The sequence below is a fragment of the Magallana gigas genome, chromosome 1, assembly GCF_963853765.1.
Source record: "Magallana gigas chromosome 1, xbMagGiga1.1, whole genome shotgun sequence".
Classification (NCBI taxonomy): domain Eukaryota; kingdom Metazoa; phylum Mollusca; class Bivalvia; order Ostreida; family Ostreidae; genus Magallana; species Magallana gigas.
The window spans coordinates 9,799,939-9,825,013 of record NC_088853.1 but is presented as its reverse complement, the minus strand read 5'-3'; the positions used below and the strand labels follow the sequence as shown (position 1 = coordinate 9,825,013).

At 31.9% G+C, this 25,075-nt stretch overlaps 1 protein-coding gene across 1 annotated transcript in view; it reads left to right on the top strand.

Moving 5' to 3' along the window:
• The window catches only part of LOC105331010 (receptor-type tyrosine-protein phosphatase epsilon), an 88,253-nt gene that overhangs the window by 49,854 nt on the left and 13,324 nt on the right, over window positions 1–25,075 (top strand). Inside the window, exons 7-13 of the mRNA XM_066085019.1 lie at window positions 21,958–22,061; window positions 22,253–22,389; window positions 22,494–22,581; window positions 22,696–22,769; window positions 23,056–23,092; window positions 23,191–23,288; window positions 23,697–23,825. Of these exons, the coding sequence (XP_065941091.1) occupies window positions 21,958–22,061; window positions 22,253–22,389; window positions 22,494–22,581; window positions 22,696–22,769; window positions 23,056–23,092; window positions 23,191–23,288; window positions 23,697–23,825 (667 nt within the window). The remainder of the gene's footprint in view (window positions 1–21,957; window positions 22,062–22,252; window positions 22,390–22,493; window positions 22,582–22,695; window positions 22,770–23,055; window positions 23,093–23,190; window positions 23,289–23,696; window positions 23,826–25,075) is intronic.

The following is a 25,075-nucleotide window of genomic DNA, read 5'->3' as shown; positions in this document are numbered from 1 at the left end:
TAAGGTATCCCACTCCTCAATGTTGTTGTATCAAGATTTTCTTGAGAAGTATATCATTGAAATCTGTAGACAAAACAAACTTAAAAAATACAAAGATAATGGGGGATCAGTATCCATCCCTCTGAGTTATGGCCCATTTAATTTGACCTTTTTGCACCTAAAATGCAATTTCATCCTGATTAGGATTTGTTGTCAGTATTTTTGATCAAGCAAACTTATTTCTTCAAATATTGTTTTTAATTATGCACAATGGTCACACTGAATAGAGGGATTACGAAAAAAAATTGTACAAAGCTGCATAAATTTCTTTGTGACCTGTTTGCACTTAAAATAGACAATTTCTATAATGGTTACAATTTGATTTGAAATAAAAACTTTTTGAATATCAAGAATTTTAAAAGATTAATCCAGTTTGCCTAAATATGTATTCATTATCATTTTGACATAATATAACATGGGGGTCAGTGATGTCAAATTTTAGATATAGGGCTTCAAAGGTAAAATTCTCGCAAAATTTGGCTTAAAAAATTCAGACGTTCTATATATATGCATGATTTTATGCTAAACGGCTATCACATTCTCAAGATTTGATTTTGTACATGTCACACAGAACCTATAAAATTTGTTACAAACCTATCAAATGTTAAAAATGTGAATAATAAATAAAGTATAACAAAAAGAAAAGTATATTGAAAATTCATAAAATTGCTTGTTTCTGTCATTTTCGTCTAAAAAACCTTCCGCACGAAAAAATAGTTCCCCAAAAAACTTGTTTGTTTCTTGAATTCAAATGGATTTTCTTTATGAATATTGTGTAATTATGAAATAATAATCTATCTGTGATGATTAAATAAATAAAATCATATTCATTTTAAATATAATGATCATCTGCGCAATGAAATCAAAACATGAGGAGTGAAATACCTTAACTTGAAATATGATACATATATGATATTTTGGATTAAATATCATTAAAAATGTACTAGTAGCTATGTTATGGATTTCGCTTTTACGAAGGAGCAAGCCAAAGTACGGCTTGTTGTTATTTTCCTTTTTACTTTTTTATGAAACGATCTGTGCAAACACTTAGCAAAAAGAATTAATGTTGATAAATGAAACTTACGAACTATCTGGGTGAACTTCACATTTTTATGATAGAATACATTAAACGTCAGAACGGGGACGGTTTTACGTCATTTTCACTATTTATATTGGATGGGGGTGTTAATGATTTGTTTCCTGCATGACCGAATTAATGTAACTTAATCTATGTGATCGTTAAAATTACTTTATTGAATATAAATATATATTTCAAAACTGTTGACATCTTCCAAAATAAATTTGTGCTCGTAAAGAAATCTTTGAAAAGCATATTAAACATGTTTAAGTCTGAACAAGCACAAAAAAGTATGTATTGATGACGTAGAACAGGTAAATATTGCATCATAACCGATTTCTTCATTCAGTTTTATTGATTAAGCCGTAAAAAGGAAAGTTCGATGTTAGTAACAATCTTCTTTTGAAGACTCCTTTTCAGGTGCGCACTATATATATATATATATATATATATATATATATATATATATATATATATATATATATATATATATATATATATATATTAAATCAAATTAGGTCCACTGTCATTAAGCATCTTAATCGAATCAGCGCTTATGTCATTTAGTTAAAAATAGGAAATATTGGGTTTTTAACACACATATGAGCGTTTGAAAAATAAGTTTGTTTCTAATCGAACGTATTATGACTTTAAAAAAAGACAAGTATTCCTTCTAAAGGAATGATTGGCAATAATGATATATTGATAGCTAGAAGCAATCAACATGATCAGTTTGATCTAAAATGATTTAAAAAAGTACTGTATTTTTACAAAATATAGAATATTTTGAATCTGTACACCATAATTTCATCATTATAAACCGTCAACAAATTTAATTTTGAAATAAATTTGGGGAAAGCCATTCGTAAACTCCTTTTAACGTAATTATTAAATGTTAATGTATCTTCTTCTTCAGAATACTGAGTAGGGCTCTTCAAATAGCATTGATTAACACGTATACAAAGAAAGAGTTGTATTGAAATAATTTAATGCGACTGAAAAACATTGAATGCCATCATAACTTGCTATTGAGGTCGCATTATAACGTAACAAGCCGTCTTCCTAGCTACTATTATGCAACATCAATAGATCAAGGTCAGTTCATAGAGCATCTTCTTATTATTGAGGTCAGTTCATCGAGGTCAACTGCATTACTGAATGAATCTTTCGATCGAAATTCTTACGCGTGAAATAAAAGGTACATTCTTGAATTAACAGGTCGAACTGTATTTTATGTATGTTTGCATCTCTTAAGGTAAATGAAATGAAATAAAACTGAGTAAAATGTTATATAAATACTAAACGAAACCAAGTTTTTATAAGAACTACTTGTGCAAGCGGAATGTGTGCGCACGTGGAAGCATTTGCCGGATGCCTCATATGAACACAACAGTGATCGGCCGAAGCCGATCACAATAAATATAACTAAAGCAGAGGTCGTGGCAAAGCCACAAGTAGGTCTTCCGTTGTTGCTGCGGGTTGAAAATATAAGAGATATGGTGTCAAACGATTATAATGACTAAACTTTCAGTTCTGCCTTTGTTTTAAAAACGTGTTGTGATTGAAAGCCTGTATATAAAACGTGTTTTGAAAAAGAAAGGAAGAAAATGTTTTAGGAAAACTATTTGACGAACACAGTTTGTGTAATCGTTTCGAAAATTCTATAGAAAATGAGATGTTTAATGGCGAGTTGAATTGTCAAAGGGTAGCAAGCATTGTTATAAACAGTATGTACTCATGATTTATGTCAGGAATTGTATTTTTTTTAAACCGAAACCGCCTTCAAAACACGTAACCTTTATCTCTACGATTACTTCTTTATTCAAATCTTTTTAATTTTTTGAAAACTATGTGCCAGTTTAGAATTGTTACGTGTTGACAAAATTTAGTAATTAGTCAAAATTGGCATCTCTGAACTTTTCTATAGGGAAATGTGTGTCGTCTGATAGTATTTCATGATACGAGTAGACTTGGACATTCAAAATAATATATAATGAGCGAGTTGAATTTTCAAAGGGTAGCAAGCATTGTTATCAACAGTATGTACTCATGATTCATGTCAGGAATTGTATTTTTTTTTTTAAAACCAAACCCGCCTTCAAAACACGTAACCTTTTCTCTAAGATAACTTCTTTATTCAAATCTTTCTAAATTTTTGAAAACTATGCGCAAGTTTAGAATTGTTACGTGTTAAAAAAAATTAGTAATTAGTCAAAATTGGCATCTCTGAACTTACTATCGGGAAATGTGTGTCGTCTGATAGTATTTCATGATACGAGTAGACTTGGACATTCAAAATAATATATAATGAGCTAAAACAAAATGATCAGAGGGAGAATTTATGCAAAAGCGAGCAAGTAAATTTTACACCAGATGGTGCTGTTTCATAGAGACACCACTATGTACCGTGAATTAAATATTTTATACTTATTTACAGAAATGAATATTACTTCTCTAGACAATGCAATAATATGCAATTTCCTTATTTTCATATCAGTGGGTTGACTAATTAGATTGAAAATAACTTCAATTGCGCTTGCGTAAATTGGAATTCTGTGAAGGAATTAGAAGGAATTAGACAGTCCGTTTTAGAGAAATTCAAAGAAGTTGTGGAACTGGTCAGTTTCTAGATCAGACTGCGCATTGATGTATTAAAAGACTACCATGGGTATCGTCTGTAGCCACGGTCCGGAATATGTATGTGCAGTCATACATTGTCTGTACATCGATACACCATTACCTCCTCACCTACAGCCATTTAAATGAGGGTGCAACCTTCATATACACCTGCATAGTATTATAGTTCTGGAAACTATTTATCTTGTATTTAAATATATATCGGGTATTCATTGTTCACCTAAAATTAGTATTTCACTGGCTGTAGCTTACCTTGTAAGTAAATTAAGTTGCATTACAACCTCATAATACACAACTTTAATTTAAATTTTTTTAATCAATTTTCATACAATTAACAATAAATAAAATCCCCAATAACGCACATCTATCTCACGTAAGTGTAACTTTGAGAAGCGCATACATTTTTGGGAGGCAAATACGTCGCTACAAAATAGTCTCCAAGTCAAATGAACTATCATGGTCTTTCAAAAAAAAAAAGAAATCTATCGACACTTGCAGTACTTTGATGATTTCTATGGCGATCGACTGCATTGGATAGTGTAGTCGTATTTCCCTCGAACAAAATTTCCTTTAACTTCAAACTTATAATTATAATATATTATGAATTATTCTGTTCAAAACTATACAAGTTTAGCGTGATCAACAGGTTAATTTATTAGCCACATTCTCAGGTTACGATTTCACATTTTTAATGTGAAGATGATTGACTTCGAATAATAATTGTTCATAAAAGCACCCTTCCAACTGTTACTCAATTACATATGTTCTGAGTTATGTGCGCTGAAGCGACACAAGATTTCCAGTCGCACGTGGCGATTGAATTAAGGTCAGACGACACGTTCCTCAATTTTATATAACTTGTTCAAGGAATTTGTTGATGGTTTACTACTATTTTGACAAGCTTTCTTGCAAAAAATTAGGGTACCTTATCAGGCATTTCTGCAAAATACTAGAGTATGCAATTTCCTATATAATCTTCTTGAAAATACACTTGAAATGCTGATATAAAAACAAACACAAATACAGCACAGCAAAATTCACTATATAGGAACTCTATCGCGGCCGGGGCGGGGCTTTGAACTCACGACCTCTAGAACCTATATGCTTCTGGCAGTGAGCGGCCACGGTTCTATCCACTCTACCATCTAGACACATAACCACAGCCAATTAACTTTTAATCATTTTTAAAATATATAAAATAAATATTTTTTATTGGAACTCTTTATTACAAGGATATAGAAAAAAGATTCTCGAGGAACGTGTCGTCTGACCTTAACACAGACTGACCGAATAAACAAACGGGTGGGAAAGTGAAACACGCTAAGGAGGAAATGTAACACATGAGAAGAAGTCACCAAAAATGATTTTCGACAGAATCCAGATCTTTTCGCCAATTAAAAAAAATCCAGCGCGAGCACTTGTCAGCGGGGCGTGAGAAGGGGGACGCAGCAATGAATTTGCTTTAACGCTGAAACGAACAACCATGTAGAACAACTACAGAGTGGTTAATATGTGACCGATAGAATCTTATCTGAAGTTGTTTAAAACTCGTGTGAATATTCTTTACAATAATCATCAAATGCCTCAATTCAGGACAATTCAGGACATTCTTTTATCGTGCTAGCACCTACCACAATCATGTAACATGGAACTTTGATTATAATTTGGTTTGATTTTTAAAATACCTTGTATACTATCGTATAATTAAATCAATGCTTAATCAAATGTACAAGTAAAAAAAAATATCTTTTCATCTTAAACCTATATAATAGTTGAAAACATAATAAAATATAGTTGTGTCCTTGCAAAATATGAAACATGAACGCGTGATAAGGTACATGTAGAAGAACACGAGCCGACCACGGATCACTTTTCCACCTGCGCTGGATTTCCTCGGCCATGTGCGAGGGATGATCATCATTTAATATTTGGGGGGGGGGGGGGGGGGGTAATTTTTTTTAGATATACAAACCAACCATTAATTCATGTCTGACGGTGTTTCTGATTTGGAGTAATATTGTTCATTAATATTAATTTACACTCAAATTTTAATTAACTAAATACAAGATGTACAAACCTTTATAACCTAAAATTCAAACAGTTCTTGTATTTACAGCTATATAAATTCAAACACGTTCATTTTCATCTGAGTGTGCGTCGCAGTGTGCGAATCTTGTGTATTAGATAACCGCTTAATGAAATTGCTGTATGTTCATGTAAAGGCATATAAAGTATTATACATAGCTGTTTTGTATTTGAACATGGTCTTCAGTAATTTAAATAAAAAAAACCCCCAAAAACAAAGCTTTACTACTTACTACTAAATGTAAGCTTGTTGAACTCTAATTTCAAACAGGGTAAACAAAATTATTAATACCGATAACAAGTACAGAATGTGATGACGAGACAAAGGGTTACTGCATCATGTTTTGATATAATGCAGACCATTTTTGTGTATTCAGGCATTGGTCTTAGCTAAAGAGATGAGAAAAGAGGCTTGGGGAATATATATTTGATGACGTTTTATCTTATATGATGTATAACGGTTATAGGTTGTGACGACGGAACCTATGGATATAACTGTACCAACAACTGTAGTGGTCACTGTCTGGATAACTATCCATGTAACAAACAGACTGGTCACTGTGACGGGGGATGTAATCCTGGATATACTAACACTGATTGTAGTAAAGGTAAAATTACTGATGAATGTATATATGATATTATATGAACATATTTATCTCCTTTAGATTAAAATTTAAATTGTATTACTAACTTACTACATAATGGCTTTGTTGAACAGGTTAAGTTGGTATTATACTTGTCGCATACCAAATAGGTTTTTTTTTACAAAGATTGTTCACCGGGACATTTTGGATTGGGCTGCCAGGATAAATGTAGCGGACACTGTATAAACAATGACCCATGTGACCATATCAGTGGAGTGTGTCCAAGTGGGTGCCGGGATGGGTACACTGGAGCACGCTGTACTGACGGTAAGAAATATGTTTTTTTTTCTTTTGTAACATATTGGTAACTATTAAAGGGTTGTCCTGATTGAGGTCATAGGTAATGTTACATGTATGTTAGATCTGCTACTGTCACCTAGTTGACATATTTAGATTGCTGCTGATTTTGCAAATAGTATTTCATTCTAGGAATATTTTAGATATAAGATACAACTGCGTGAATATGTGAACAGAAGTTTATTACAAACTCTTTTATGTGTAAATAATATTTAATATTTGGAATAATTTGGTTAATTAAAAACAACAAAGAATTGAGTATATGTAGGTTAAACGAATTTTCTTGGCAAAAAATAATCATTCACTAAAATACAAAATAGTGTCCTTGCAACACTGTTACGGTTGAAAAAAAGAAAAAAATAACCAACAACCCCTCCCTTCCCCCAAAAAATTAGAACAATACAAACAACGCAACAATGGTTTTAAGATAAGAGAAAGTTGAAAGTTGTCCTCGTATTAAACAACACAGATAATTTGGCACTCTTTTTTGGTTATGATGTGTATTTTTATCCTCTAGCTTGTGCTGAAGGATATTTCGGAGGAAACTGTTCAAGAAAATGTTCACCTCATTGTAAACCTGACACATGTCGACATGCAGATGGATCATGTACTTGTACTGCAGGTTGGACGGGTAATAGTTGTACTACAGGTAATGCTATTGTAAAAGAATTCCACTCTTACAATTTCTTAAATAACATTTTTGAGTAAGTAAACGAGATAACTTTATAACTATGCCCTGAAAATTGCTTAATCATGCCAGAATAGTTGTAGTGCCCTCCCGGACACAGGAAATAGTTAAATTGCCCTTATATTATTATATATCACTTCGGCATAAAACTTCAGATCTTTCCCGTCACCTCTGGGTTAACAATAAACCGATGAAAAATGTATTTTCCCTACTGGTTATTTTTTAGTTCCTACGATTGTTGTCCTATCTAAGAAAAAAAAGGAGTTACTTAATCATGAATGACAAACGTTTTTCACTTATAACTGCTGTTTATATTTCAAATCATCAACTGTAAACCATGTACATCATTATGACGGACATGTAATCAATATTCTTATTGAAAACAACTAAAACAACAAGATTTATTATGGATATGCAGAACAACATTATTTGTGCTATTATTCCATCACAATTTATGAAAAGGCATACGAGTCCAGCTTAAAAACAATCACAGGATGAATGACCATCTTTAAGTCCTCCTTAAAGATAACTTAAAGGTGTTTAAAGGTAGCTTAAAGACGATCTTTAAGCCACCTTTAAGCTACCTTTAAGCTATATGTATTGCTTAAAGGTGGCTTAAAGAAAGCGTAAAGATTGCTTAAAGGCAGCTTAAAGACTATCTTGAAGCCACCTTTAAGGACAACTTATAGGTCCTTAATGTCCAAACTTCTTTAAGCCACCTTTAAGCCACCTTTAAGCTACCTTTAAGCCACCTTTTAGCAACCTTTAAGCCATTAAAAAAAATTAATTCAATATTGTGCTTAATTTCCAACAAAATGTATTAACTTTATGAAAGAAAAGGTATTAAAACGGTTTTTGTTCTAGAAAGAAAAATGAAAAAAAAAACACATAAAAAAAAAAACCGGCCACGGTGAGAATTGAACCCGGGACCCTTAGTTTACTAGCATCACCACACATCCTCTGCTCCACGGCAACGTACATATATAGCAGCGTTTTTATATCCTATATATCAGTGGATATTGAATCACTGTATTGAATGTGTTTACTTGAAAAGATTTTGACAAACCATTCAGTTTGTAACAATCAATTATATATAATTTATAAATTACATGCATGCATGTATTTAGAATGAAATACGGAACTTGGTCTTCAGTGAACAAAAATATATTATACCTAAATGGAAACCGTTAGGTTCACTATAGTAGGCTTTCTTACATGTAGTTAATAAATTTAAACCGAGTAGATATGCGTTCATCTTTTTTATAGCTATAAAATGTAAGAAAGAAAATGAAATCATTTCTTTTATTAAATGCATTGATACTATTAGGGTATTTGTTCAATTTCCCGCAATTTCCCGGTTTTCATGATCGCGGCGCCGTTCCAATATGTTTAGATATGTAATTGTATGTACATGATTTATAAACTATCAATTCTATAACAAACAAAATTACCAATTACCGGTGACGTATTTACTGCATGTGGCAATTGCAAATGACTTGTACATACAATTGTATGATGTGCCAGGCCGGGTATATTTGACATATTTACCCTTATACATATATATAAATAATCAACCCCTATTTATGATCACCGGCACATTAATTAATTAGCTTCAAGATTTTACTCTTACACACATGTATCGTTAATTTGTAGACGTAACATCTTTGAAACCCAGAGTTAGGAAATAATACTTTGAAAATAAATTACAAATGTAAATTAACTTTTATTCATTAGACTTATCGTATACTCGTACATACTAAGATTCAACGACTTTAGAAACCCTGACGTGCACCTGGGCACACGACACACCTGTTGTGTATATCTTGTATATTCTGTGTTAGTTCCAGGGGTTTTCTTAAGTTGGACAAACAATAGACTTTAATTAAATATACACAAACATGCACCTGGGCACACGACACAACTGTTGTGTATATCTTGTATATTATGTGTTAGTTCCAGGGGTTTTCTTAAGTTGGACAAACAATAGACTCTAATTAGATATACACAAACGAACAAAACTATGTCTAGACAAACAAAGCAGTAATATCCTGCCCGATACAACAAAGGCAGTTGAGAGTCTTTTCATCTTTAACATGTATCTAGCAGATCTAGAGTTAGAAATAATGAAAATTGAAAAAAAATACAAACCTTAAACCGATTAACAAATTTAATCATGCATTTTTTTCACCGATTAATTTATAATAGGAAACAAACATACTTTAATTAGTTTTATGCACATAATAAGATAAAGAGACTGCGCTCATCCCTACAATAATTTTGAAACTCCCAAAAAATTATAAAGAATTTTATAACGGCAATCTGTGTCCATCGGAGCGGTGCTGATGATAGCGATCTGTGTTTAATGGAGCGACGATTAAAACCGCCTGGAACACCCCCCCCCCTTCCTTGGAAATTATATTATCACTCGGATGACCCCCTCCAATCTCTATAAAAGAGCTTTTGCATTTAATATATGTTTTTATTGTTCAGCTTGATCAATATTGACTTAAAGGCCACTGAAAGACAGTGTAAAGGCAGTGTAAAGAGAGCGTAAATGCCACTTAAAGATGCTTAAAGGTGGCTTAAAGGTGGCTTAAAGAAGTTTGGACATTAAGGACCTATAAGCACTTGCTTAAAGGTGACTAAAAGGCGGCTTAAAGGTTGTATAGCCTTTAAGCTCCTTTAAGTCACCTTTAAGCCACCTTTAAGGACTTGCTTAAAGATGGTTTTTCGTCCTGTGAATATTGATTTTCTTGCTTTAAAATGATTCATTTTTGATTCTTTGCGATAAGTATTATTCATTACTTGACATTTCTCTCAATTTATGCACTCTTATTTAACAGCAAAACCGTCCGTGTAATTTGTTTGTTTTCACATCGCATGCATAGTTTTTAAGATGTTAATCATAAAAATTGTTCAAAGTTGTTTAATTCGAATTTTACTTAAAGTCATTAGTAAATTTGTGCTTAACAGAATTGTTTTTAAAATAAAAATTGACATTACAAACTATTATCAAGGCTAAATGTAGCAAAATAGCAGACATCGGATTTTTTTGTTTTGTTTATTTTGTTTTCAACTAGAAAATATTCGACATCACTGTAATGATAAAGTTTAGATCGGTTAGAGTAAATTTGCAGAGTTTTTAGCTCACCTAAGCTAAAAGCTCATGTAAGCTATTCTGATCACATTTTGTCCGTCTGTCCGTCTGTCTGTCTGTCTGTCCGTCCGTTAACTTTTTTTACATTTTGAACTTCTTCTCAAAAACTGCTTGGCCAAGCTTATATGAATTATATATTAAAAATCTACAGCAATTTGCATTTTTTTTAAAACACAAGGAAATAAAAACTCTTTTAAACATTTGCCATAGATTTGACACATTATTATTATGAGGATAAAAGCATTATCGTTGTTCTTAAAAAAAATTGCAGCGTAAAAGCATCTTTGTTTGTAGCAATTTGTTCTTTTTTGATGAAGATGAAAATGATGGACGGGCCTTAGTACAATAGAGCAATATGCCTGTCAATACATTGATTAGAATTATCATGTGACAACATTGTTCAGTTTGATAGTTTATTCATCAGTCAAGTGAGTAAGGTTATGAAACGTCATACAAAATGAAATCTCGCCAGGTGAGCGACAGTTATTTATAATGGAAAACCAATAAAGTTTTTGAATTTTTGAATGTTTTTGATTCGTTTATTTAGCGCATTGAGGTACAATTTTCCTCTTTCACATATAGGAATTAAAAAAAAATACAATAGCTACATATAGTAAGTAACTGAGGGAGAATATGCACCTATTTCCGTTACAACGGAAGACCTTATGGTGATTGTAATGTTCTCTTATTAAGGTCTTCCGTTTCCAACGGAAGACCTTATAGTGATTGTAAGGTTTTTTATTATTAAGGTCTTCTGTTTCCAACAGAAGACCTTATAGTGATTGTAGTGTTTCTTATTATTTAAGGTCTTATTGTTTTCGTGCTGTTTCTTATTATTATTATTATTATTTTCCACAAATTTTGTGCACGCGATATCTCGAAAACTATTCGGCCGGTTTCGACCATTTTTTCACAGATGATTGCCAGAGGTCATAATTCTCTAACACTTGTAAACTCTAATACAAATAACTTAAAAACGATAAAGATTTTATAATGCATTATAGAAGCAAAGTTGTTGATTGTAACAATATCTATCAGGAAAAATCATTGCCACTCCCATTTGTTACCTAATTAGGGATTTTTAGGGGCCAAAGTTCTTAAATTTTGACGCATTATATCTAGAGAAGGAGACATATTTTATTAAGCTTTGTAGAAGAGAAAATGCTTGCATTGGTGATTTTAATCGATTCCATCAATCAAAACACCAATCTCTGTCCCCATTAAGGATCTAGAGGGCTGGCCCCTAAAATATTCAATCATTTGTTTCTCAAAAATAATGAACACTTTTAAATAGGTATAAGAACAAAAAATGTTAGAAATTGTGAGACCTTTCCATTGAATTCAAGTAAAAGGGGCTGGCCCCCTAAATCAGGGGCCAAGACGCTCGTAAACTCTATTACAGATAACTTAAAAATGATAAAGATTTTGTAATACATTATAGAAGCAAAGTTGTTGACCGTAACAATATCTATCAGGAAAAATTATTGCCACGCCCATTTATTAGGGATTTTTAGGGACCAAAGGTCTTAAATTTTGATGCAATATATCTAAAGAAAGAGATATATTTTGTTTTAAGCATTGTAGAAGATAAAATGCTTGCATTGATAATTCTCATCGATTCCATCAATCAAAACACAGATCTCTGTCCCCATTAAGGATCTAATGGGCTGGCCCTTAAAATATTCAATCATTTGTATCTCAAAAATTTTTAATATGTGTAAGAACAGAAAATGTTAGAACTTGTGAGACTTTTTGAATGAACTCAAGAAGAAGGGGCCGGCCCCTTACATTAGGGGCCAAGACACTCGTAAAGTCTTTTTCACATACCTTAAAAACGATCAAGATTTTGTAATGCATTATAGAAACAAAGTTGTTGATAAAAACAATATCAGTTTGTAAAACTCATTGCCACACCCATTGATGACGTAATTATAGATTTTAGGGGACTAAAATCTTAAATCTTTAATGTGTTGTATGTTAAAAAGCAAAACTCTTCGTTAACCATTTGAAAGGATATTGACAATCTTATACATTATCTAAAAGGGAGGGGTTAAGTGGAAATTCTGAAATTTCATTGATATTTTAATCGTATCGTTTAGAAATTGAACGGAAGACCTACTCGTTACTTGTAACGAGATCGTATCTAGTTATTTTTTTCCTTGTTTTGTCCTCAAGATTTCTCAAAGATGGCTGGATAGATTTTCTTGAAATTTTCAGGACTAATAGAGAGTGATAATATATCGAGGCTTTTTTATCATTTTTTCAAAATTCACTTCCTGTCGTCCGTTCTCTGTCCCGCGTCAAAAAACCTTGTTTCCTCGAGATCTCAGAATCGGCAAATACTTGAACAATCATCTAATCTTTGTAGGATGATAGACCTATATCTGTAGATGTGTTTAACTATTTTGTTTTGTTCGTCGTAACTTCCAGTTGTCACCGGAAGCACTTCAAAAATAATAACTTTTACGCATTAAATTCTTTTTCCATAGAATAAATATATAAGTATAAATCTATACATAGGTTATGGATGCGATATTATATCAATCAAAACAATCTACTTCCGGTGAGATATCTCAAGTATCTGAGGTATCTTTTTTGAAACACATTTTGTACCCACGAGATCTCAGAAACTATTAATGATCAAGCCCCAAAACTTTCATGGATGGTAGATATTTGACTGAAGATGTGTTTAACCGGTTTCATTTCTTCTTCCGTCACTTCCGGTCCACACAGGAAGAGTTCAAACAAATCGAGCTGTTTATCAGTTTAACTGTTTTTCTTTGATATTTGTTGTTAGCTCAATGAACAAGAATGTTCAAAGGGCAAGAATACAAGAAATATTTAATACAATTTACATTGAGCACTTCCGTTTGTCCGTTTCCTGTCCCGCAACAAAAAACCTTGTCACCTGTAGATATCAGAAACGATAAAGACTTGAACATCCAAACTTTGAGGGATGATAGACCTTTAGTTGTAGATGTGTTTAAACATTTATTTATTTCTTTTACATGGAATGAATATATCAGTATACAATCTAAGATGTGTCATCTTTATATTGTTGAATTTTCAAATAACTCTTACGTCTGGTAAGATATCTCAAATATCTCTATGTAGCTTTCCTTTTCACAAATTTGATGCCCGCAAGATTTTTGTCACTGTAAGTGATTGAGACAGAAAGTTTTCATGAATGATAGACATTTGATTGATGATATGTTTAGCGGGTTTTATTTTGTCAACTGTCACTTCCGGTTTTCACCGGAAGGATTCAAATAAATCATATTTTGAACAAGTTTAACTGAATTTCTCGGGTGTTTCATTTAGCCTGATAAACAGTGATGTACGCTAAGCAAATGTACAAAAAAATACCAGCTTTTTTTTTATTAATCACTTCCGTTCGTCCGTTTCCCATCTCTAGACAAAAACTATTGTTTCAAAGAGATTTCAGACTTGGCAGAAACGTAACAACCAAACTTTGAGGAAAGATTGACTTATGATTGTACAAATGTTTAACCTGTTTTGTTTCGTTCAACATTACTTCCGGTCGTCACAGAGAGTGCTTCAAAAATTGATTTCTTTTTCAATCTCGTTGTTTTACATGGAAGTAACGTCTGGATATATCATTCACAATACTTATCACATCAACTATTTTCTCTATGTAAGAGAAGCAATGTCTACGGTTAAATTGATTCATGTATATCAAAACGGAAGACCTTTTTGTTGGTTTTGCAACAAGAGTCTAGTTATTATTAATTTTTTTTCCTTTTTTTCTCCACAAGATTTCTCAGAGATGGCCGGGTGGATTTTCTTGAAATTTTCAGGACTGATAGAGAATGATTATTTCTCTAGGCGTTTTTTTTTTCATTTTTTCAAAATTCACTTCTTGTCGTCCGTTTCCTGTCCCGCGACAAAAAGCTATGGACAATGAGATATCAGAAACAATAAAGACTTGAACATCCAAACTTTGAGGGATGATAGACCTATAGTTGTAGATGTGTTTAAACTATTTTGTTTTGTTCGTAGTAACTTCCGGTCGTCACCGGATACTCTTCAAAAATTATGCTTTTACGCATTTAATATATTTTACGGAGAATTGAAATATAAATATAAATGCTTACATATGTCATCTTTCCGATGTTAACTAAACAAAAAATATCTACTTCCGGTGAGATATCTCAAATATCTCATGAAGCCTTTTTACAAACAAATGTTTGAACCGCGAAATCTCATAAACTGTAAGTGATCAAGACACGAAACTTACGTGGATGATAGACATTTGATAGAAGATGTGTTTAACCGTTTTTATTTTGTCAACCGTCACTTCTGGTCCACAAAGGAAGAGTTCAAACAAATCAAGTTTTTAAAAAGTTTAAACAGATTTCTCAGACATGGCTGGATAGATTTTCTTGAAATTTTTAGGACTGATAGAGAACGATAATATCTTCAGGCTTTTTTTTTTTCATTTTTTTAAAATTCACTTCTTGTCGTCCGTTTCCTGTCCCGCGACAAAAAGCTATGGACAATGCAATCTCAGAAACGATAAAGACTTGAACCTCCAAACTTTGAGGGATGATAGACCTATAGTTGTAGATGTGTTTTTAAACTATTTTGTTTTGTTCGTCGTAACTTCCGGTCGCCACCGGAAGCACTTCAAAAATTAAGTTTTTACGCATTTTATTTGTTTAACACAGAATCGATTTATAAGTAAACACGCTTTCATATGTCATCTATCCGATGATTAATAAACAAAAAAAAATTACTTCCGGTGAGATATCTCAAATATCTCAGGTACTCTTTTTTAAACAAATATTTTTACATGGAGATCTCATAAACTGTAAGTATCCAAGACACGAAACTTACATGGATGATAGACATCTGATAGAAAATGTGTTTAACCGCTCTCATTTTGTCAACTGTCACTTCCGGTCCACACCGGAAGAGTTTAAACAATTCAAGTTGTTTAAGAGTTTAACTGTTTTGGTTTGACAATATAAGATAAGTTGATATCCAATAAAGTCCTGTTGTGTAATGGTTAAGAAATACCAACTTTCATTTTCATTGAACACTTCCGTTTGTCCGTTTACTGTCCACCCAATGTATGTACTTGTGTTTACACTCTTTTGTTTTGTTCGTCGTAACTTCCGGTCGGGACCGGAAGCACTTCAAAAATTTGTTTTTTTCCATATTTTATTCATTTTACATAAAATGAAAATATGAGTATACAATCTTACAGATGTCATCTATATAATGTTAAATTAGCAAAATAATTTTACTTCCGGTGAAATATCTCAAATATATCTATGTAGCTTTCCTTTTTACAAATTTGATGCCCTCGAGATTTTTCTCACTGAATGTGTTTGAGACGAGAGGCTTTCATGAATGATAGACATTTGATTGAAGATATGTTTAACAGGTTTTATTTTGTCAACCGTCTCTTCCGATCCTCACCGAAAGGGTGCAAACAAATTATGTTTTTTTTAACAAGTTTAACTGACCTTCTTGAGTGTTTCGTCCAGCCTGATAAACAATGATGTACGCTTAGCAAATGTACGAGAAATACCAGCTTTTGTTTTTATTAACCACTTCCGTTTGTCCGTTTCCGGTCCCGAGACAAAAAATATTGTTTCAAAGAGATCTTAGATTTTGCAGAGACGTGAACAACCAAACTTTGAGGAAATATTGACTTGTACAAATGATTGTACAAATGGTTAACATTTATGTTTAGTTCGGCGTTACTTCCGGTCGTCACAGAAAGTACTTCAAAAATTAATTTCTTTTTCATTCTCGTTGTTTTACATAAAAGTAACGTCTGGATATATCATTCACAATAATTATCATATCCACTTGTTTTTATGTGAGAGAAGCAATGTCTTACAGTTAAAGTGATACATGTATATCAAAACGGAAGATCTTTTTGTTGCTTTTGCAACAAGAGTCAAGTTTTTGTTTCCCTTTTTTTGTCCACAGGATTTCTCAGAGATAGCTGGATAGATTCACTTGAAATTTTCAGGACTGATAGAGAACGAAAATATCTCCAGGTGTTTTTTTCATTTTTGCAAAATTCACTTCCTGTCGTCCGTTTTCTGTCCCGCGGCAAAAAGCTATGGACAATGGGATCTCAGAACATTGTCAACCGTCACTTCCGGTCCACACTGGAAGAGTTCAAACAATTCAAGTTGTTTAAGAGTTTAACTGTTTTTGTTTGACAACATAAGATAAGTTGATATCCAATATAGTCCTGTTGTGTAATGGTTAAGAAATTCAGTACTCGCAACGTTATTTTTTACAATCCTATCCTATCGTATCGTGTATCAATCCTATCGTATCGTGCGTGTATACTGTTCTATTGTGCGTTAATTCTATCCTATCGTGCGAGGATACCGTTCTATCGTGCGTTAATCCTATCCTATCGTGCGTTAATCCTATCAGGTTTTTCGTTTAATTTCAACAATTCTTCCGTTTATCCTATCGTGTTAATCGTTTCGTGCCTTTTCATAAGCAAGTAAATTTATTACTAAGTTGCACTCGTTCGGTGTGCCGTATACGAATATTTATCGAACAAGAATTGTAAAATCCTATCCAACATTCCGTCAGGATACTAATTTTTAAATTTTTTTAGATCAAAATTAACCAATATTATATGTAAATCATATCTGTTAACATTGAAATTGAAAAACGAAGTTTTTAGGAACAAGGTAACATATTTACCTGTGTATCGAATATAATAAATCGTACGCAGAGTGTATACCTGCGTAAACATTAACTTTTATGCAATATAATTTTGTTGCATCATATTTTACAGAAACAAAACTATTTATGATATAATTTATATTTATTTAAAACCCGAGTTGTATTTTAAAATCGTTATTTTCCGTGTGATATTTGATTTCAGGCTGAAATGTTCTCGGCAATCAGCTAGGGTGTGTGATAATGAAAACAATGTTAACAAATCGTACGCGGAATGTGTATCTGCGTAAATATTTATTTAACTTGTCTGTAATAATTCGTTTTTAATGCATCATTTTCTTATACAGAAAGAAATGTACTTATGATAGATTTTATATTTACTTTATACAAGAGTTGGATTTATATAATTAAACCCGCTATTTTCCGAGTGATTTAATCTCGGGCTGAAATATTCGCGGCGATCGGCTAGGGTGTTCGGTAATGAAAACAATTTAAACAATACAGAAAATGTATTGATCATTAAAACTCATAATTTTAGTTGAAAAAAAATTAACTGGTAATTTTTATACATTCTATAAATGATGCAGCGATGATTAACAACTCGGCAATTGTTACTAAAAAGAAATTCCACGTAAATCTTTATTTGTACGTGTTCTCTCTCAAATTCTGCCATTTTCAGTTTGTTCGTAAATATCGTTTAAAGCGATCATACGTTTATCATGGACATCGTTTATCCTTTCCTATCGTGTATCAATCCTATCATATCGTGCGTGTATACTGTTCTATCGTGCGTTAATCCTATCCTTTCGTGCGCGTATACTGTTCTGTCGTGCGTTAATGCTATCCTATCGTGCGTGAATCCTATCCTATCGTTTATCTTGTAAAAAATAACGTTGCCGGTACCAACTTTCATTTTCATTGAACACTTCTGTTTATCCGTTTCCTGTCCCGTGACAAAAAACCTCGTTTCCTATAGATCTCAAAAACGGTGACAACTTGAACAATCAAACTTTGTGGTATCGTAGACCTATGTATGTACATGTGTATACACTCTTTTGTTTTGTTCGGCGTAACTTCCGGTCATCACCGGAAGCACTTAACATAAACACTTTACATAAAATGAAAATATCAGTATACAATCTTACATATATCATCTATATATTGTTAAATTAGCAAATAAATTTTACTTCTGGTGAGATATCCAAATATCTCTATTTAGCTCTCCCTTTTTGATGTCCGCGAGATTTTTGTCACTGTAAGTAATTGAGAAACGAAGCTTTCATAATTGATAGAAATTTGATTGGGGATGTTAGACAATGTAAGATAAATTGATAGCCAATAAAGTCATTTTCATCGAACACTTCCGTTTGTCCGTTTCCTGTCCCGAGACCAAAAACCTTGATTCTTAGAGATCTAAAAAACGGTGACGATTTGAACTTTGTGGGATAATAGACCTATGTATGTATATGTGTTTACATTATATTTTTTTGTTCAGCGTAACTGCCGGTCGTCACCGGAAGCACTTCAAAAATTAGTTTTTTTTTTCATATTTTATTTATTTTAAATAAAATGAAAATATCAGTATATAATCTTACATATGTCATCTATATAATGTTAAATTAGCAAATAAATTTTACTTCCGGTGAGATATCTCATACATCTCTATGTAGCTTTTCTTTTTACAAATTTGATGTCCGCGAGATTTTTGTCACTGTAAGTAATTGAGACGCGAAGCTTTCATGATTGATAGAAATTTGATTGGGGATGTGTTTAATGGGTTTATTTTTTCAACTGTCACTTCCGGTTCTTACCGGAAGGGTTCAAACAAATCATGTTTTTAACGAGTTTAACTGACTGTCTTGGGTGTTTCATCTAGCCTGATAAACAGTGCAAATGTACGAGAAATACAAGCTTTTGTTTTTATTAATCACTTCCGTTTGTCCGTTTCCGGTCCCGAGACAAAAGATATTGTTTCAAAGAGATCTTAAATTTGGCAGAGACGTGAACAACCAAACTTTGAGGAAAGATTGACTTATGATTGTACACATGGTTAACATTTATGTTTAGTTCGGCGTTACTTTCGGTCGTCACAGAAAGTACATCAAAAATTGATTTCTTTTTCATTCTCGTTGTTTTACATGTAAGTAACGTCTGGATAAATCATTCACAATAATTATCATATCCCCTTTTTTTTCTTTGTGAGAGAATCAATGTCTTACAGTTAAATTGATACATGTATATCAAAACGGAAGATCTTGTTGTTGCTTTTGCAACAAGAGTCTAGTTCCCTTTATATTTTTCTTTTGAAAACAAAGAGCGTCTTCTGAAGTACAATTTTAATATATGTTTTTGTTCATATAATTATAGACATCAAAGTTAAAATTTATACTTGAGCAAGCATGCGTTCGATGTTTTCCAGTCAAAAAAAAACCACTCCTATTTTGCTCCAAACACTGTCCTTTAAACTGCATAATTTTTACAATCTTTAAAGGACATACAGTCATTTCATGCACATCTTTTACAATTTAATGCCATGCTATGATATGCGATTTTTATGATATGCTATGAGATTTGTATGTTATTCAATGAGAAATTGAAATTAAGGGCTTAATGATATGGTATGCTATGAGATTTGAACAAAAACGACTCCATACACAGAAGAGTTCCACGCATTTCGAAGTAAAATTATGAGAAGCCAAAGTTTACCACAAATCTATCATGTAAACATTTATTTTATTTTCAAATAAACACATTTAAAACCGAGTTAAAATAATGTTGTATGGTATGCTATGGTATGATATGACAAAAGCGATTCTTAGAGATTGTATGCTATGCTATGAAATTTCAATGCTATGCTATGCTATTGTGTATGTTGTAAAAGATATGCTTGAACCGACTGTACCGAGGATTTGGGGCCACATTTACTTCCGAGTTTTTAATGTTTACAATGCTTCAGTAATGTATTTTTAATAGTCAACCAAAATCTGAGTGTCAGTTATTGAGTTATAAGCAAGTTACGTATTTTCATTTCTTTGTCATATAAATGAAGCACAGGTCATGATTTTGTTTACATTTTGAATGATGAAAAGTAAACTCAAGTTTTAGACAAAAATTAATGTGACCAATGCTGGGAAGTGTATAGCTTTGTTCAGAAACAATATAGCTGATAGAAAAATCCGTTTAAAAAGAACTTTATACCGGTATATTGAACCAAGTGAACAAAACATGACCTGCTTGTTTACATAGAAAAAAAAGTTGTGATCTCTTTATTTTGCTAATAACTCTACAACTAGGTCTTACATTTTGGTTGATCATTAGATTTGCATTACTAAAGCATTGTAAACAATAAAATAAAAAAATAAAATTTAAACAAATTCGTGATCATGCCCCTTTAAAACCTTATTCTTTATTTTCGTGTAGCTACACTACTCTTATATGATTCATTTATCAAAATTAATGTTAATTAATTACTAATTTTTTCAAAGTTAAGCAAATCTCAAGTCAAAGTCTTTAAATTTAATCATTCCTTTTACTTATTCCTATTCACAAAATATTCCATATCCAGAAACTAAATAAGTATGATTTCGATCTTGATTTTTAAAGTGAAAAAAACCATAATTATAAAAAAAAAACTTTATTACATACAATAAATGAGGATTGTTTAATTATTATCAGTGGACATTTAAATATACAGAGTAAACGTCATTCTCAAGCATTTATACTTCATTTCTTTAAAAAATGTAAAGAAGATAGATTATTAAATGTAATTGTGCATAACTCAAATGATATATACCTATTCAACAATGAAACACCCCCCCCCCCAAAAAAAAAAAACAAAAAAAAAAAAAAAAAAACCAATGAAAAGCAAAAAAACAAAAAAAAACTTACAAACCAGAAAAAAGCAAACACCCCCCCCCCCAAAAAAAAAAGCCATTGCATAAAAAGCATCTTAAGCAATGTGAAATATGATATGCAGAAACAATCAAACATTCATAATATAACTGGAAATGACAGTAAAATATATATTATAAAATATTCAGAATGCATGTTGTCCTATGGAGATAATTGCCAGTATAGTTGCGATGTTCACTGTATCAACCAGACATGTGACAGAATCAACGGGAGTTGTCTGTATGGCTGTACAGAAGGGAAGCAATGTTATGGTATACTAGTAATTCTTGGATTTCGATTTGTTATAAAATTTCTTTTTAAAAAATCAATGTGCCTAGTTGTATGAAATCGACATTTTTCATGTTGAATTTTTGGAATTTTACAAACAATTCTTCATTATTTATATACTGTTTCAGATTCTCTGGAAACTAAAAACAATGCACGACGTATAATTGATTCATCGGACAATTTACCGGTCATTGTTGGAGGAACGGTTGGCACATCTGTAATTGTAATAATCGGAGTTGTTATGGCTTTGATTGTTTTTCGGTATGCCTCCTATTGCCTTCACACAAATTCGTTTAATCATATATATATATATATATATATATATATATATATATATATATATATATATATATATATATATATATATATATATATCTACGTACATACACCTTAAGATAATTTTGTGATTTTTCTGATGACAACTTTCTCCTCAATTACTTGCATTAATTTTTGGTGTTAAATAATGCAGACTAAAACGAAAATCAACGACAATGGCTAAAAGACAATCATTTATTTTGGAAGCAAAGCCTCTTCGTACAAATGAGCCGAAGATTGAACAGTCAAACTTATTAAGTAAGCAACACAATTCACATAATCAGGTGTTTGAAAGTTATGAATGCTATTCATTTCAACTTTATTTTTATTGGCTTAAAATACTATGTGATAGATGATACAGTATCAAACTTATAGCCAAAATCAAATCTAACAAAAAATAATGTTACGGTAGAATTTTTATTACAAAATCTTTCTTGCAAATGGTGAAGAAGAGACAATATATGCTTTGCCTGAAAAAACAAAAAGGGGTCCTCCAACCAATAAATATATTCCTGTCAGGAATATGAAAGCACAGATTACAAACATGTCTTTAAATGAAAACGCCGGATTTAAAAGTGAATACCACGTAAGATATATTTTGTCAATTTGTTTCCTTTTGTTAATATTCGTTGTTATAAACACGATTTTTGTAGATGAAGAATATATGTATTAATTACATTTACATTACAGAACATACCTCGAGGGGAGCTTCACCCGTGCTTAGAGGGAAAGAAACAGGAAAATAAAGTTAAAAATAGATACACAACCATATTCCCCTGTATGTATTTAAAGTCGAAACTAACATTGGTGCATATAACGGTAAATAAAATTAGATTAAAACACCTGAATCGAGACTTCATTGATACTTTCATAATGTTTTCTTTAACTGTAGATGACCACTCACGTGTTATTCTAAAGACTACGACCAGTAATAATGAGGGGTATATCAATGCAAACTATATTGAGGCAAGTACCTCATAAACAGTGTACAATTCCTTAAATAAATGCGTGATAGACTATCATCAATGACACTATCACCTCACCTCTTTGTATATAAAAATCTAGTATTATATATTGTGAATAACCATATAAAAAGCAAATGGTGTCATGAAAAAGTTAAGATACGCATGGTTTTTGTTATTGTTTTAAAATATTACAGGCTATTTCAAGTTAATATGCTTCTCAACCTGTTTTACCCGATTGCATTCAAATGTAAAAGCTTAATATTACATTATTCAAATATAATTAATAGGATACACGTGAGAGGCGGACTTATATTGCCACCCAAGGTACTGACCTAACAAAGGGCTTATTTCATTAATATTTCTATTACTCTTATTTTATACTTTGTGATAAATTATAATGTTTTATTTTTTTTATTTTTAAGGTCCAAAGCCAAAAACAATAGCAGATTTTTGGAACATGATCTGGCAAGAAGATGTTTGCAACATTGTCTGTCTGACCAATCTAACTGAGGGCACAAAGGTTAATATATAATATTTACATTCACTAAGTATTGTATTTCCTCCTTGATATCTTTAGCAAACCGATTGTGATTCATAGCTCTTTAGAAACCGAAAGAGCTTAAATCCAAATGACCTAGTTCTAACCAGTTCATTGACCGGGAGACACGCTTAGCAACTAAAACACCACGTACTGCAAACGCGGGTTGTTTTTTTTTTCAAAGTTTGCTACCTTCATACTAGCATGAATTGCTAAAAAGCCATTGCATTGTTAACATAAATATATCTGTAATTCATATTTACACCAAAGATAATAAACGTTAAAAGAACCTTCTTACAAATGGAGAACTTGCCTATGTATGTAGTTGATAATTTAATAACCTTTCTAATTTTTTTAAACCTTTCTCTTTTATCGTTCCATTTATAATAGAATAAGTGCGCTCAATACTGGCCAGATATCAACGACAAACTACAGGGAGGGACACTAACAGTCAGACATTTAGAGGAGAAAACATACGCTGAGTACATCATCAGGCGATTTAAGATACACAACAAATCGGTAAAATTTAACTATAGGAACAAACTAATATAAATAAAGAAAAACATCTGAACTTCCAGATATATGTAGGTTTATAGCAGATCTTACGCTTATTCATATATGTTCACAATACAATTCTTAGTCGACTTCTTGTTAACAATAATATAGCACGTCCCAAACGTCAGCCAATGCTGTTCTAAAATCAGAATATTGATCAATGTACATCCAATTTTCAATTAGGTAAACTTTATTTGTTTACATTTAAATTCATTGATTGAGTAAAAAAAATATTATGTTATAATAAACTATTATCAAGCATAACTAACATACGCATAATGCACAGCTTTGCTTATAAAACAGATGTAAAATATTGCAATTCAGAGAGCGGGATTCTGCCACTCACCTGAAGGGTGAATGAATTCCACAATTCTTCCATCTTGCTACATATCTAGACCTTTCAGTGAAGGCTGAATGACATATCTTCATTATGTGGTTACATGTAACTTTCGTTAAAGAGGTTTTCACGGTTTAGTTCCTTTACAATAATAATTCAACGAGAATTTTTTTTAGATTTTTACTTACTGATTGAAACCAGTGAATTCGGTTAGAAACCATTCTGTATTCTTGTTCCACATTTAACGCGTTAAAAACAATTCAATCTAGTAGGATATTTCGACTTATAGTGTTTACTGTAATATATAGACTAAAGGTGTCGGAAGTACGCACATCAAGCAACTGGTGAAACCGATGTATCATGGTTGCTTTTATTTACAACAGGTTAACAAGTTTGTACTTCTTTGTACACACCCCCAAATGAGTTTGTTAATACTATTTTTCGGAATATTATTTTAACTGACAAGAGTAAAGTCAAGCCCAAAACGCCCCTTACGTCTAAAAACACCAATCAGAACAAAGTTTGTACGAAAAACAGAACAGAGATGCATTGCGCGTCATTTCTGCAGAGATATGAATCATTTGTGTATAATCCAGCATTCTAATTATATCTAAAACATAGGATGAGGATATGTTAGATCAAAATATATCGGAGGGGGTCGGGGGTCTCTCGAAAGGAAATATGTGTGATTGATCTGAGTTAAGTAAATGTTTCATGTCGTGTACAAATTTTGAATAATTTTATAAAAAATCGAATCCTGAGTTGCATATATTACTTCATATGATGTTTTAGGAAAACTATTGCATTTCTCTCAGAAAACAAATTAAAACACGAATATGAAAATGGCTGAAAAATGTATTTAATCATAAGATTGTAT